General features: G+C 42.2%; 1 protein-coding gene across 1 annotated transcript in view; it reads left to right on the top strand.

Moving 5' to 3' along the window:
* LOC126095118 (juvenile hormone esterase-like) overlaps positions 1 to 16,517 on the top strand; it is an 81,964-nt gene extending 65,447 nt beyond the window's left edge. Inside the window, exons 8-10 of the mRNA XM_049909826.1 lie at positions 6,988 to 7,111; positions 15,240 to 15,366; positions 16,321 to 16,517. Of these exons, the coding sequence (XP_049765783.1) occupies positions 6,988 to 7,111; positions 15,240 to 15,366; positions 16,321 to 16,468 (399 nt within the window). The 3' untranslated portion in view covers positions 16,469 to 16,517. The remainder of the gene's footprint in view (positions 1 to 6,987; positions 7,112 to 15,239; positions 15,367 to 16,320) is intronic.
* Positions 16,518 to 16,767: the final 250 nt, after the last annotated feature.

The raw sequence follows: 16,767 nt of genomic DNA, 5'->3' as shown, positions 1-16,767 counted from the left end.
AAATAAAGTCGTCCCTAACCTTCACGCGCGTTTCGAACACTCCCAAGTGACCTCCCCACCAGAGTTTCATGATGTTATTTAAAGACTAAGGGCACCAGATCACCCGGCATCACAACTTTCTCACCTCCTTCCCCACGGCCAGTGCAACATAAATACATTTCCATTTAAGCAGTTGGGCCTGACGCTTTCTCATTTCCTTATCCGTTCCTTGATGCTACTTATCACTGGGTCCCCATCCTGACGCACGGCAATGTCCTTAAAAAGAAGCGGAAGCCCACTAACAATGGTACAACTTTGATTAACCAGTGCCTCCAGTGTAACCTCCTCTGTAGTTTCTTCACCATTAGTTGATTCTCCGAGTCGTGCTCGAACATTCCGTTTAGGCCATGGGTCACAAAATTTTCCGAACCACGGACCTTAAACTGAATGTGAAAATAAGTACTGCCCGTCTAGCAATTCGCCCTACTCTCCTTGGCCTTGCCAACACCTAGCTTGAGCCATGATTATCGGCTTCTAACAAAAATGGTTGGTGTCCCAAATACGACTTAAAACCATCATAAGCTACAGGGCGTCTCCAGGACTCTTCTTCCTGTAGACGGAAACTCGGAGGCTTCTGATTGTACAATTAAGTCCGTGATGAAATCAGTCACAGCCAACAAAGGGGCGGTTTTTAAAGCTTTCTTTAAGGCCTCAAAAGATGCTTGTTGGGAAGGACCCCACTCCATTTTTTTCCTTTCTTTCAAAAAACCTTCAACGGTACCGCTAGTTGGGCAAAATTTGGGACAAATATTCGGGAGTAATTGACCATTCCGCTTTGACATTTTTAGGACTGGGACACGAAAGGACCGCCTCAGTATGACTCTGGTCGATTATAATCCCCTGCCCAAAAAAATATGGCCCAGGAAGTTTATTTCAGGCTGAGCAAATTTTACCTTTGATGGTTTTACCGTAAAACGCGCCTTTCGCAACCGTCTGAACACTTCTCTAACATGACCAATAAGCTCCTGGAAATTCTCACAAAAAATTACTAAATCATCAAGGTGATGGTTCATACATTCAAATTTCAGATCAGAGAACACCCTATGTGGGATAGCTGACAGGACCGCTGTCCCTGTAGATAGTCCAGAGGGAACCCCATTATACCCATAACGTTCCCAATCAGTAGCAAATGCCGTGACGGGCTTAGACTCCTCGGTCAGATGGTTTTGGTATTTGGCCTGGTATAGGTCATAGGTCGTAAAGACCTTTGCCTTTTGAAATCAAGAGAATCACGAATGCAAATCATGAACGGGTATAGATCGTAGGACTACTTTTATTAAGGACCCAATAATTAACAACGAGACGAACACCACCCTTCGACTTGGGATCCGCGAATATAAGAGAGGAGTGCCGCGATTTAGGTGGCCTAATAGCTCCTTCACACAGCATTTCCGCAACCGTTACCCGTAACGCTTTCATTCGGGGTGGAGACAATCAGTATGGTGGCCGCCTCGAGGAAATGTTATCCGTCAACTCCATCTCATACTCGGCTTCTTTCATTTCACCTAACCTCTCAGTGATCAGATCACTTAATTCTTCACGTAATTTAACAATATGTTCCTTCTGTTTGGAAGACAGATGTCCGAGATTATGTAGGGTAACAGCGGTGTCCACTGATTTAGCTACATACTTCTGGTGCACCAGTAAAACATTCACTACATGTTTACAGAATTGAAAAATCTTTTTTCGAGCAAGTTCAAAATAAAATCTATTCTTACTCCACTGTGGAACCAACCCCAGGTTACAAATAAAATCAGCGCCTAGGATAGCTGGCACTGGAAGGTTGCGGGCCACCCTTAACGGAAACCTCCACGTAAGAATACCAACCCGAATTTTAACCTAAATTGTCCCCAAAATTTGCATTTGCTTGGAATTGACTAACATAAGTGACAGGGCTGAATTCCACCCGACGCTTCGGGGAATCTACAACGCTCCCGATGTGTTAACACCCACACCTCCTTGACCAAGGACATAAAGCTTCCGGTATAAAGTAGAGGAGGAAGAGGCTCTTCATTTATAGAAATGCACACAAAAGGGACTGCGCCTCTGGCGTCGCGAAAAATCTTTTACAAAAGCCCTTCTTAGCGATCACCACTTCATGCGCCGTCAACTCTCTTTAAAATTCCCCCGCGCTGTACAATTCCTGGCAAATTTCTCACTTCCCTTGCGCCTAAAGCACCTTACTGCAGATGACACCAATTGCTGGATGGTGTCACTATTTGGCATTCCTTGCAACAAAGTAAATCTTCCCTACAGCTCGCACACGGCTGCTTAACTTTTCTAATTGACGAAAGTTACGTCGCCGCTCGCAAAACAACATCCTAGACCTGTCACTGATTCGAATTCCTTGCAAAATGGTTTCAACTATTTCCCCTTCACTGTACCTCGAACACAAACTTCTAGTACTGTCCATTGTCGCATTTAAACAAAAGAGGGTCCTTGTGGTTAGATTTAGCTGTCAACCGGTTCAGTTCTTTAATTGTAATTGCCTTTCTCGGTCATTAGTTATAATCTAAACAACGTGTCGTACTAAGCTGTTCGTTTCTGTGTTTAAAAGACCGTGTCATTATTATTGTGTTTGAACTGGATCTTGTGGTTCCGCCGAGTGAGTTTTCTTGTAATAAGTGTTCACAAGAAATGTTTTCAGACGTTCTTTCAGAGCGGTCTCAATAACTGACAATCAGTTTAACTCTGAAAACATTAACAGCCAACTGTCACCAGGGCTTTAGTCAAAATGAAATTGTCAGAAGGTGGGTTGGGATCCAGTCACACCTTGGTTGCCGCTTGAGATTTTGAGGTTGGTTGCTTTGAAGGACGCCTTATAATTGTCATGTTGTTTGATAATCTGTTTAAGCTTTAATCACAGGTGCAGATCTTAACCCCGAATCTTTCGAACTAAAGCTTTCAAATTAAGAGATAACTCATCTGTTTTTAGTAACACAATCTCTCTTGTCATCAATGGTGCTTATATATTTTCATGGGTTGCAGAAGGGCATTTAATAAGACAGACTGTGTCCAGTGCGGTAGTCAACACCGCTGTTTCTCCCGATAACGGGAGGGCTGCAGGTCCGGCCGTCTTGTAATCATTGTCATATTGTTTGCTGTTTTGCAAAACAGCACTTCAGATTTATTTTTCAAAAATTAAGAGCTTATTCAACTTGAGGTCCAGGGTCAAAAGAATTTTGCAAATTTGTTCATTTGTTAAAGGAAATCGTATGGTTAAATGCTTCGATTATCTATGAAACACAGTTTACATAGGGTGGTCCATTGATCGTGACCGGGATAATACCTCACGAAATAAGCATCAAACGAAAAAACTACAAAGAACGAAACTTGTCTATCTTGATGGGGAAAACCAGATGGCGCTAGGGTTGGCCCGCTAGATGGGCTGCCATTGGTGAAACAGATATCAACTGCGTTTTTTTTTTTTAATAGGAACCCCCGTTCTTTATTAGATATTCGTGTAGTATGTAAAGAAATATGAATCTTTTAATTGCACCACTTTTTCGTTTTGTGATAGATGGCGCTGTAAGTCACAAACATATGGCTCACAATTTTAGATGAACAGTTGGTAACAGGTAGGTTTTTTAAATTAAAATACAGAACGTAGTTACGTTTGAACATTTTATTTCGGTTGTTCCAATGTGATACATGTACCTTTGTGAACTTATCATTTCTGAAGAGGCATGCTGTTACAGTGTGATTACCTGTAAATACCACATTAATGCAATAAATCCTCAAAATGATGTCCGTCAACCTCAATGCATTTGGCAATACGTGTAACAACATTCCTCTCAACAGCGAGTAGTTCGCCATCCATACTTTGACAATGCGCTAACGCATGTTGTCAGGCGTTGTCGGTGGATCACGATAGCAAATATCCTTCAACGTTCCCCGCAGAAAGAAATCCGGGGACGTCAGATCTGGTGAACGTACGGGCCATGGTATGGTGCTTAGACGACCAATCCACCTGTCATGAAATATGATATTCAATATTGCTTCAACCGCACGCGAGCTATGTGCCGGACATCCATCATGTTGGAAGTACATCGCCATTCTGTCATGCAGTGAAACATCTTGTAGTAACATCGGCAGAACATTACGTAGGAAATCAGCATACAATGCACCATTTAGATTGCCACCGATAAAATGGGGGCCAATTATCCTTCTTCCCACAATGTCCCACCATACAGTAGCCCGCCAAGGTCGCTGATGTTCCACTTGTCGCAGCCATCGTGGATTTTCCGTTGCCCAGTAGTGCATATTATGTCGGTTTACATTACCGCTGTTGGTGAATGACGCTTCGTCGCTAAATAGAATTCGTGCAAAACAACTGTCATCGTCCCGTAATTTCTTTTGTGCCCAGTGGCAGAACAGCACACGACGTTCAAAGTCGTCGCCATGTAATTCCTGGTGCATAGAAACATGGTACGGGTGCAATCGATGTTGATGTAGCATTCTCAACACAGACGTTTTTGAGATTCCCGATTGTCGCGCAATTTGTCTGCTACTGATGTGCGACAGCAGGTAAAACACCTACTTGGGCATCATTATTTGTTGCAGGTCGTGTTTGACGTTTCACATGTTGCTGAAGACTTCCTGTTTCCTTAAATAACATAACTATCCGGCAAACGGTCCGGACACTTGGATGATGTCCAGGATATCGAGCATCATACACAGCACAAGCCCGTTGGGCATTTTGATCACAATAGCCATACATCAACACGGAATCGACCTTTTTCACAATTGTTAAACGGTCCATTTTAACACGGGTAATGTATCACGAAACAAATACCGTCTGCACTGGTGCAATGTTACGTGATACCATGTACGTTTGTGACTATTACAGCGCCATCTATCACATAGCGAAAATAGTGGTCCAACTAAAACATTCATATTTCTTTACGTACTACATGTATATGTAACAAAAATGGGGGTTCCTATTTTAAAAAACGCAGTTGATATCCGTTTGACCTATGGCAGCCCCATCTAGCGGGCCAACCATAGCGCCATCTGATTTACCCCTTCAAGCTAGACGAGTTTTGTTCTTTGTAGTTTTTTCGTTTGATGCTGATTTCGTGAGATATTTGGCCCGGTCACTATCGATGAACTTCCCTGTATGTTGTTAAACAAACAGGTTGTGTGAAAAGAAAGATATATTGGATGGGACAGGAGATTAAAGTCAGATGAAATGATTAGGTACATTTATACATGTGAAATCTGTTTTCAGTTTCATTTATTACTGTAGCGCACCAGCTCAGATTCATCGCTAAATCTTCCAATAGACACAGCGACAAACAATTCACATATCCATTATTTCCCACCCACACGAGGCGTACTCGAGAATTAATTTTTATTTACACACCAAATCCTATCAAATGATGTGGGGACCAACAAATGTATTGGCCTAAGGGTTACATATTCCCTCCACCTTGTCTGCTTGTTTCCTGAATTGTTGTGAGCCTCTGAACTATTCTCTATCAGCATGAATCGGAAAAAGCAGATTTGGTTCATCGGTCACCCGACGAACTTAAGAGATCCCACAAGACTGTGGGAAATAGTAGAAACACTCAGCTGATATACACGAGCAGATTGTGAAGGTAGCAGTTGTGTAATGCAAGCAAACTGTTGCCACGTAAATCGTTTTAGCGACAGACGTTTGATCCGTAGTCGTTGTTTCTTTCTGATGATACTTGCATGAATTACACTGTAGCAATAGCACTGTGAAAAACATGTGTGTTTACAGTCGCGGCTCGAGGGAAGCCTTCTTTTCGTAGATGGTGGATAATTCCTGAATTATATTTCTTTCTTTTTTTCCTGGTAAATTTAGACCTATCTCGTCACATCCTAATACGGCTCAGATTTGAGGGAAAAGCCATGGTCACGAATTCACTGCACATTATGCTTCGCCGGCCGGAGTGGCCGAGCGGTTCTAGGCGCTACAGTCTGGAACCGCGTGACCGCTACGGTCGCAGGTTCGAATCCTGCCTCGGGCGGGGATGTGTGTGATGTCCTTAGGTTACTTAGGTTTAAGTAGTTCTAAGTTCTAGGGGACTGATGACCCCAGAAATTAAGTCCCATAGTGCTCAGAGCCATTTGAATCATTATGCTTCAAGTACTCTGAAGTTGTAAGTAGGCTGTTTATGTTTTCTTATTGGCAACGTTACGTAGCGCTCTGTATGAAAATCACTGGCTGTGCTGTGTGCATCCTGTGGCTAGTTTGCATTGTTGTCTGCCATTGTAGTGTTGGGCAGCGGCAGCTGGATGTGAACAGCGCGTAGCGTTGCGCAGTTAGAGGTGAGCCGCCAGCAGTGGTGGATGTGTGGAAGGAAATGGCGGAGTTTTGAAATTACATATATTATGACTTTTGATGATATTAAGGTAAATACAGTGTTTGTTCTCTATTAATATCTTTCATTTGCTAACTATCCCTATCAGTAGTTAGTGCCTTGAGTAGTTTGAATCTTTTATTTAGCTGGCAGTAGTGGCGCTCGCTGTATTGCAGTAGTTCCAGTAACGAAGATTTTTGTGAGGTAAGTGATTTCTGGAAGGTATAGGTTAAAGTTAGTCAGGGCCATTGTTTTGTAGGGATCTTTGAAAGTCAGATTGCGTTGCGCTAAATAATATTGTGTGTCAGGTTAAGCATAGTCATGTACAATCGTTCTAAGGGGACGTTTCAAAGTCTGCGTTTCCACAACAGCACTGTAACAGTGCACAGGTTGTTGCAGGATAATTGTACAACTTCATCGACTTAGGGAAGTTAAACGGTTCAACAGTTATTGAATCATTCCTTCGTTACTTCCTTTACCTTCAAACAATAACTTTTGGCACCTTTACACCATCTTATTAATGAGCTAATGTGATACAATATTTAAAAAACAGTAGAGAATAATAATAGCAGAAATTCTTCACTTGGTAGCGGTATTTTTATTTGTTGTTTGCTTACAGATGTATTCTGATATGGGCTTCATACAGCCAGCTGAAGAACTAGCCAGGATTGTGGCAAATACCAGTGACCTACCTGTCTATTTGTATTACTTCGACTATGACGGCTACGGTGCCACAGAATACGGTAAGTATTGTCAGGAAATGCTTGTTTCAACCACAAATTACACATAATTTTACGACAGTACAACGTAAGCAAGAGTTCTCAAGCTACAGTGATTTAACAGTATTTTGGAATATTCCTTGGATGGATTTTGATATGGATACGACGTGATAGGGAAAATTAATATAAAAAACAAAATAGCAAAATATGAATTGAAATAAAAATATTGAGAGAATATCATTCAGCTTCAGGAGGTTTTAGTCACAGTTTCAGATGTAGTCGGAGAAAAAGAACAAACCTACGGAATAGCAGACATGGACGAAATTTTACACACTGTGAGATTATAGGCTGTACAACTTTTAGGGAAATGAGCTAACGTGACAAAAGTAGCTCTACGATAAAAAGATGTCCTTTGACTGAGAATGTTTTAAGAATTGGCAGAACCATCAGAAGAAAAACAAAGACAAGAGAAGAAGGAAAGCGAGGTGATGATGAAGAATAACGATGTTGCGGTGACAGAGAGATCCGAGAATATCATAGTAAAAATAAATGAGACAAGGATGTGTTTTTCCGCGCTATAGCTTCCCTTACTTAGTGTTGCTTTCCGAAGTACCAGAAAATCACTGATGATAGTCGGTGATCATGAGTCCAAGGAAGTGGGGTCCATAAATCAAGAAATGACTCTAAACATAACATGGAGATCATCCCTGTTGACCCAGTCACAGCTCCAACGAGTTGTCAGTACAGCTGTGCGCCTGCTTAAAGATATAACATGAAACATTCAAAGGCATACGCGAACAAACGGGCTGCCCCTCAAATGTGAAAGCTCAGAGATAAGTGTAGCCATCTGTTGCTGGGTACGGGAACTATCAAAATTCACACTGGTCTCACCCCTGAGTGATATTTAAGGGTGAGATCAATGTTAATTTTGATACTTCCTGTACCCAGCAACAGATGGCAACACTTATCTGTAAGTTTTTACAATTGACGTTTAACCCGTTTTTCTATGGATGTCTTCATTTTCGAAGGTGGTGTTGATTGGAACTCCTTCGTCAGACTTTAGATGTATTATAACCAATTTTTCCTTCTAGAATATGCTGTCATCTTCAAAGCTGAGAAACAGTTCTCTAATAGATGATAGTTTAACCTAGAGTTTTACAAAAAAAAAATTCAATCTTAATATATCTTACAATTACTAATCAAATAAACATAAAATTTCCAACTGAGTGAATGAATAAATCAGACAGTCGTTCTGTATTTCTGTTAAAATATGAGCACAGAAAGAAACGGACACAGCAAACGCAATAAGATGAGAATAAAGACAGGCAGGAAGTCTGTGTATAAAACACAATACGCAAGAGCACATCGCACAGAAAATTAAAGGAAACAGAGCTTCAACAGTCATGATGGGTCCGACGTCTGAGCACGGCTATAGATGGTGGAGGGTGCTGATTTTGTTTGTTGCGTGCATGAAGATACTGGGGAGGCTCTTTGACATTAAATATGTCAAGCAAGTATTCCTGCTTTTTTATTTTATTTGCCCGTCAGAAAGAGGGAGGAGGGCCGGACGGACTTACGTGGTGGCACTTCAGCCATGCATGTTCATATAAAACGAAGTACAATAACTACAAATAAAAGCTTTTTATTAATACACGGGAGGTCTATGTAGCGGTTAACGACTTCTGAAACGTGGGAGCCGGCTCTGTAGCGGTTTGGTGAGAATGGAGCACGAAAATAGAGGTGGAAGTGTGATATTGACTGGGAGCTGATGTGGGAGTAATCATAAAGTATGTACTACGCAAATTCTTAGAATTAGAAACTATCCGGCCATATTTCTATATGGAACTGAATGCAGTGGGGAGGGGCACGATGTGTGTGATAGAATGGATATGGGATTGAACAAAGTTATCTATTTGGGAGCCATTTAGGGAGTATGGCATTTAGATAAAATGCGGAACTGGTGGACAGCTGGATATTTTGGAGAATATTGGGCTCTAGGACTGATGTGCTGCAGGACTTCGGTAGCAGTGTAGAAGATAGTGGGACTTAGATTTAACCATTTAGTCAGATGTATTAGTCAGAGTGGATATACACTCCTGGAATTGGAAAAAAGAACACATTGAGACCGGTATGTCAGACCCACCATACTTGCTCCGGACACTGCGAGAGGGCTGTACAAGCAATGATCACACGCACGGCACAGCGGACACACCAGGAACCGCGGTGTTGGCCGTCGAATGGCGCTAGCTGCGCAGCATTTGTGCACCGCCGCCGTCAGTGTCAGCCAGTTTGCCGTGGCATACGGAGCTCCATCGCAGTCTTTAACACTGGTAGCATGCCGCGACAGCGTGGACGTGAACCGTATGTGCAGTTGACGGACTTTGAGCGAGGGCGTATAGTGAGCATGCGGGAGGCCGGGTGGACGTACCGCCGAATTGCTCAACACGTGGGGCGTGAGGTCTCCACAGTACATCGATGTTGTCGCCAGTGGCCGGCGGAAGGTGCACGTGCCCGTCGACCTGGGACCGGACCGCAGCGACGCACGGATGCACGCCAAGACCGTAGGATCCTACGCAGTGCCGTAGGGGACCGCACCGCCACTTCCCAGCAAATTAGGGACACTGTTGCTCCTGGGGTATCGGCGAGGACCATTCGCAACCGTCTCCATGAAGATGGGCTACGGTCCCGGACACCGTTAGGCCGTCTTCCTCTCACGCCCCAACATCGTGCAGCCCGCCTCCAGTGGTGTCGCGACAGGCGTGAATGGAGGGACGAATGGAGACGTGTCGTCTTCAGCGATGAGAGTCGCTTCTGCCTTGGTGCCAATGATGGTCGTATGCGTGTTTGGCGCCGTGCAGGTGAGCGCCACAATGAGGACTGCATACGACCGAGGCACACAGGGCCAACACCCGGCATCATGGTGTGGGGAGCGATCTCCTACACTGGCCGTACACCACTGGTGATCGTCGAGGGGACACTGAATAGTGCACGGTACATCCAAACCGTCATCGAACCCATCGTTCTACCATTCCTAGACCGGCAAGGGAACTTGCTGTTCCAACAGGACAATGCACGTCCGCATGTATCCCGTGCCACCCAACGTGCTCTAGAAGGTGTAAGTCAACTACCCTGGCCAGCAAGATCTCCGGATCTGTCCCCCATTGAGCATGTTTGGGACTGGATGAAGCGTCGTCTCACGCGGTCTGCACGTCCAGCACGAACGCTGGTCCAACTGAGGCGCCAGGTGGAAATGGCATGGCAAGCCGTTCCACAGGACTACATCCAGCATCTCTACGATCGTCTCCATGGGAGAATAGCAGCCTGCATTGCTGCGAAAGGTAGATATACACTGTACTAGTGCCGACATTGTGCATGCTCTGTTGCCTGTGTCTATGTGCCTGTGGTTCTGTCAGTGTGATCATGTGATGTATCTGACCCCAGGAATGTGTCAATAAAGTTTCCCCTTCCTGGGACAATGAATTCACGGTGTTCTTATTTCAATTTCCAGGAGTGTAGGTGAATTCTTAACGTGGAGTGCAGTATTGATGGAGCCGATGAGCCGATGGGTACTGTTAATTCTAGTGTATCAGGAGGATACATTATCTGAGGTTTTAGGTGGATCATGTTACAGGATGGGATTACAGCACGTTAGCACATCATTGCAGGCAAGAGGGTAGGGTTTAAAACCGTCCTAGTTTAAATAGTCAGTTAGGCACTTTTTGCAGTAGTATTCTTGGACTCGAGATGGGGAACCTTTTAAAAAGTCTAATTTAATAAAATTGTGAGTGAATTATTTGGACAAATAACTTAACGTTCGGGCAGAGGTTTTCGGATCTTTGGTCTGTGTGCTTGCAGGGGCAGGGAGGGAGGAGGGAGATTGTAGTGTGTGTACAGACCAATAGTTTCGGTCGCGAATTCACAAAGCAAGAGGGAATGGAAAGCACGATTTGAAGGTTTGATGACCATGGAATCTTCAAGGAGTGTGGTTTAAGGTACGATCCGTTTATGAAATTACTTTTTTAATCGGAAATATTTTGTGTTCAGAAAATTTGTGTTATACTACCATGATACAAATGAACGTTTGGGAGCTTCGAGATGGGCAAATGTTTATAATTAACACAAAATAACTGCTGAAAATAATATATCTACGGTGACAGACCTTTGCGAAAATTGGTGACTTGCACTCCATCGAGGGCAGTGAGACAGGATGAACAAATGAAAATACTCTTGATGTCACTGTTGATTCTCAGTTTACTATATGTGTCGGTATACCCAACGCAAATCTGCATTCTCTTGATGTCAGGTTCGCGGAAGCTCTGCATCCTTTACGGAAGATTCGTGCAAGTATTGGATGACGCGACACACTGACGGCTACACCTACCAACAGGTACCTGCCCTATTTCCTCAAGTAATTTAATCCACAGTCACAGAATTCAGCCATTAATATCACGAATAAATTAAGTGTAAATATATTATCTTAGTGGACCATCCACCGCTACGATCGTCACCTATGGATGCACCAACGTAGGTCGCAGTGACTTTCCTCCCGTCAAAACGACCCACTTCACTGTAGTCAACGCCGGAATTGTGTTCCTTCGAAGCTGACGTTCTACTAACGTACTGCCCTTTCTCGTAGTCGTACATAATGTGGCCTTTCATTCCATATATGTCTCTGATCGGTAACTGCTCTGTTTGTCCTGTTTCCTACTTTTTCCTTTTTTTTTTTTTTTTTTTTTTTGGTCATCAGTCTACTGACTGGTTTGATGCGGCCCGCCACGAATTCCTTTCCTGTGCTAACCTCTTCATCTCAGAGTAGCACTTGCAACCTACGTCCTCAATTATTTGCTTGACGTATTCCCATCTCTGTCTTCCTCTACAGTTTTTGCCCTTTACAGCTCCCTCTAGTACCATGAAAGTCATTCCCTCATGTCTTAGCAGATGTCCAATCATCCTGTCCCTTCTCCTTATCAGTGTTTTCCACATATTCCTTTCCTCTCCGATTCTGCGTAGAACCTCCTCATTCCTTACCTTATCAGTCCATCTAATTTGCAACATTCGTCTATAGCACCACATCTCAAATGCTTCGATTCTCTTATGTTGCGGTTTTCCCACAGTCCATGTTTCACTACCATACAATGCTGTACTCCAGACGTACATCCTCAGAAATTTCTTCCTCAAATTAAGGCCGGTATTTGATATTAGTAGACTTCTTTTGGCCAGAAATTCCTTTTTTGCCATAGCGAGTCTGCTTTTGATGTCCTCCTTGCTCCGTCCGTCATTGGTTATTTTACTGCCTAGGTAGCAGAATTCCTTAACTTCATTGACTTCGTGACCATCAATCCTGATGTTAAGTTTCTCGCTGTTCTCATTTCTACTACTTCTCATTACCTTCGTCTTTCTCCGATTTACTCTCAAACCATACTGTGTACTCATTAGACTGTTCATTCCGTTCAGCAGATCATTTAATTCTTCTTCACTTTCACTCAGGATAGCAATGTAATCAGCGAATCGTATCATTGATATCCTTTCACCTTGTATTTTAATTCCACTCCTGAACCTTTCTTTTATTTCCATCATTGCTTCCTCGATGTACAGATTGAAGAGTAGGGGCGAAAGTCTACCGCCATGTCTTACACCATTCTTAATACGAGCACTTCGTTCTTGATCGTCCACTCGTATTATTCCCTCTTGGTTGTTGTACATATTGTATATGACCCATCTCTCCCTATAGCTTACCCCCACTTGTTTCAGAATCTTGAACAGCTTGCACCATTTTATATTGTCGAAAGCTTTTTCCAGGTCGACAAATCCTATGAAAGTGTCTTGATTTTTCTTTAGCCTTGCTTCCATTATTAGCCGTAACGTCAGAATTGCCTCTCTCGTCCCTTTACTTTCCCTAAAGCCAAACTGATCGTCACCTAGCACATTCTCAATTTTCTTTTCCATTCTTCTGTATATTATCCTTGTAAGCAGCTTCGATGCATGAGCTGTTAAGCTGATTGTGCGATAATTCTCGCACTTGTCAGCTCTGGCCGTCTTCGGAATTGTGTGGATGATGTTTTTCCGAAAGTCAGATGGTATATCGCCAGACTCATATATTCTACACACCAACGTGAATAGTCGTTTTGTTGCCACTTCCCCCAATGATTTTAGAAATTCTGATGGAATGTTATCTATCCCTTCTGCCTTATTTGACCGTAAGTCCTCCAAAGTTGTTTTAAATTCCGATTCTAACACTGGATCCCCTATCTCTTCTCAATCGACTCCTGTTTCATCTTCTATCACATCAGACAAATCTTCACCCTCATAGAGGCTTTCAATGTATTCTTTCCACCTGTCTGCTCTCTCCTCTGCATTTAACAGTGGAATTCCCGTTGCACTCTTAATGTTACCACCGTTGCTTTTAATGTCACGAAAGGTTGTTTTGACTTTCCTATATGCTGAGTCTGTCCTTCCGACAATCATATCTTTTTCGACGTCTTCACATTTTTCCTGCAGCCATTTCGTCTTAGCTTCCCTGCACTTCCTATTTATTTCATTCCTCAGCGACTTGTGTTTCTGTGTTCCTGATTTTCCCGGAACATGTTTGTGCTTCCTCCTCTCATCAATCAACTGAAGTATTTCTTCTGTTACCCATTGTTTCTTCGCAGCTACCGTCTTTGTACCTATGTTTTCCTTCGCAACTTCTGTGATGGCCCTTTTTAGAGATGTCCATTCCTCTTCAGCTGTACTGCCTACTGCGCTATTCCTTATTGCTGTATCTATAGCGTTAGAGAACTTCAAACGTATCTCGTCATTCCTTAGTACTTCCGTATCTCACTTCTTTGCGTATTGATTCTTCCTGACTAATGTCTTGAACTTCAGCCTACTCTTCATCAGTACTATATTGTGATCTGAGTCTATATCTGCTCCTGTGAACGCCTTACAATCCAGTATCTGATTTCGGAATCTCTGTCTGACCATGATGTAATCTAATTGAAATCTTCCCGTATCTCCCGGCCTTTTCCAAGTATACATCCACCTCTTGTGATTCTTGAACAGGGTATTCGCTATTACTAGCTGAAACTTGTTACAGAACTCAATTAGTCTTTCTCCTCTTTCATTCCTTGTCCCAAGCCCATATTAAAAACGCGATTGCTCTTAATTTTTACAGAAGATACTACAAGGCAAATTTAAAATAATTAAACAATTAAAGCAGGGCATTATAAACCCTGCCTTATGCAAAACACAATGATTTCTTTCACTATTTATCAACACGTGTTCCGATACCTGTAAGTCAACTTCTGTCCATCTTGATTTATTTTTATAAAATGTCATACAAAGTTCAAGGCTGTTTTTTCTTTTCATGCCTACAAAAGTTTTGTTTAATTTGTTTCGATAGTTCACATGAAACTACACTACCTGTGAAAATTAATTCTTACAGGTCTGTTTCTTTTTATGCCTTTTATCGTTTTGAAAGCTGTCATTCATTTTCAGAGATAATTTAGTTTCAGGTAAGCAATTCAAAGGAATGAAAGAAAATGCACAGGTTAGTGTTTATTGCTTAAAATAAGAAAACGACACTATCTTTGTATGATATTTTACAAAAGTGAATCAAAACGCACAGCAGATGATACGAGAATGTGTCGAAACACTGTTTTTGCATAAAGTGGGATTTGAAAACGGAAATTCACTTCCTATACAACAAAAAACGTCGACAGGGGCTTCCAGCTCGAGCAAGACGATGCTTAACATTCAGTTACATTATCTTTATGACTGCCTAAATAATGCGAAAAAGTGTACTGCACACATTTACACATGAGATGATTTTTACGATTCTTTAAACAGATTATGACAAAACTAACAGAAATGGCTCTTACAGGAAAACAAAAATTATTTTCTTCTTGTCACTTGTTTGTTGGTAACACATACACATCTGCCTCACCAGTATACATACATAAGATCAAAACTTGCTTAACAGTTCTAGAATGAATGTAATATAATGAGAGAAATGTTCTTCTCTCGAAATTATTCATCAGCAGTGAATGGTAGAAGAAAAAAATGCCGGACTACAACTAGAACCTTCATTTCTTACGCTTAGTGAACGCGATTAACTCGAGCTAGGTCTGTTATGAAACAAAGGACGTATTTTTTTCTGAGACCCCTGTTGCAGGTATGAGCCACGCAGCAGAAAGACAATACCTGTTTCTTTCATTTGGGCCAGACATGGACCCGAATTCTAATGATGGGAAGGTGACTGAGCTGCTAACAACTCTGTGGACAAATTTCGCTAAGTACGGGTAAGTACTCCCAGACTACTAAATCTCTTAATTTTATTGCCGTAGACGTCAGTTGTGAGGCTTATAATACTGGGAAGAGGATATTTCACTATCTCAAAACGTAATGCAAATCATTTTCATGTCATGATGGTAGCCATAATGGCTTTTCTTACGTAGTAGACTGTGAATAAGACGCACTCAAAGAAAGTAGACACACTCTCTCTCTCCCTCCCTCTCTCTCTCTCTCTCTCTCTCTCTCTCTCTCTCTCTCTCTCTCGCACACACACACACACACACACACACACACACACACACACACACATACACACTTACGTCATTTTCTACTGTATCTAATATATATCAGTGATATAAATGTTTTCCTGGATTATTTACTTTCATATAGTAACTTCCGCTGACAACAACCTGGAAATGTAGGCCTAATTCGATTCATGGGCACAACATTCATAAAACCGGTATGTATAAAAATATACAAATGTACAGTGTATAATTTATGCAGTTAGATTTTTGAGTTATAGAAAAACCTGTGCATATTGCTCTCTTCCTTGACTTCAGTATGCTAATTTCCTCTTCAGTGAACTGAAAAGTATCTGTTGACACCGGATGCAAGAGCCAGTCATTTGAAAAAGTACATCACACCTCAGTGAATATTCGAAACATTATAAAGTATGTAACGTCATTTCCATACGCTTCTCACTTAAAATTATCGTAAACATTTCACTACTGCGTGATTCTTACACTTCTAATCACCAGTTTACTTCCATCATTAGATCACTGAAGTAGTTGTATGTTAACGCGAATTAGTAAACCTACTTTTAACGTCATTGCTAAATTTTTTTTTCCATGTGGGTTCTCATGATAAATTTATAATATGTTGTACTGTGCTTAGTGACAGTGCGTGCGTTTTAGATAAGTGGCTATGTCGAGGTTTTTACGGTGCACGTTTGGTTTCCGCAGAGAGCCTGCAGCAAGTGGAAGTCCAATTACATGGGAGAAGTTCACGGCGGAAACTGCTAACTACCTGGACATGAAGCTGGAGTTCGTCACCCGGCAAGATCTCCTCAAGGAGCGTATGGACTTTTGGAAACAAATCCTACCTCAATAAGACACTGTCTACGTTCGCTACTGCACTGTATACTGTATATTGCCTTATGTGTGAATAAACTTTACCTCTAATGATACGTGTGCTGGTACCTGCCGACCACAAGTGGCATCATACCATTATGCCTATTGACAGTGATGGAATATTTATGCATAAATAAGATATTTAGAATCAAATCTAAATCTACATCTAGCACGTGGGAAAGTCAACTCCCGGTACTTATATGTGTAGCCTGGAGTTTCTCTGCTGGGTGGTCCACTGATCGTGACCGGGCCAAATATCTCACGAAATAAGCGTCAAAC

This window comes from Schistocerca cancellata, chromosome 8 (assembly GCF_023864275.1).
Source record: "Schistocerca cancellata isolate TAMUIC-IGC-003103 chromosome 8, iqSchCanc2.1, whole genome shotgun sequence".
Lineage (NCBI taxonomy): Eukaryota > Metazoa > Arthropoda > Insecta > Orthoptera > Acrididae > Schistocerca > Schistocerca cancellata.
The sequence above is the reverse complement of the archived record's forward strand: the minus strand, read 5'-3'. Positions and strand labels throughout refer to the sequence as shown.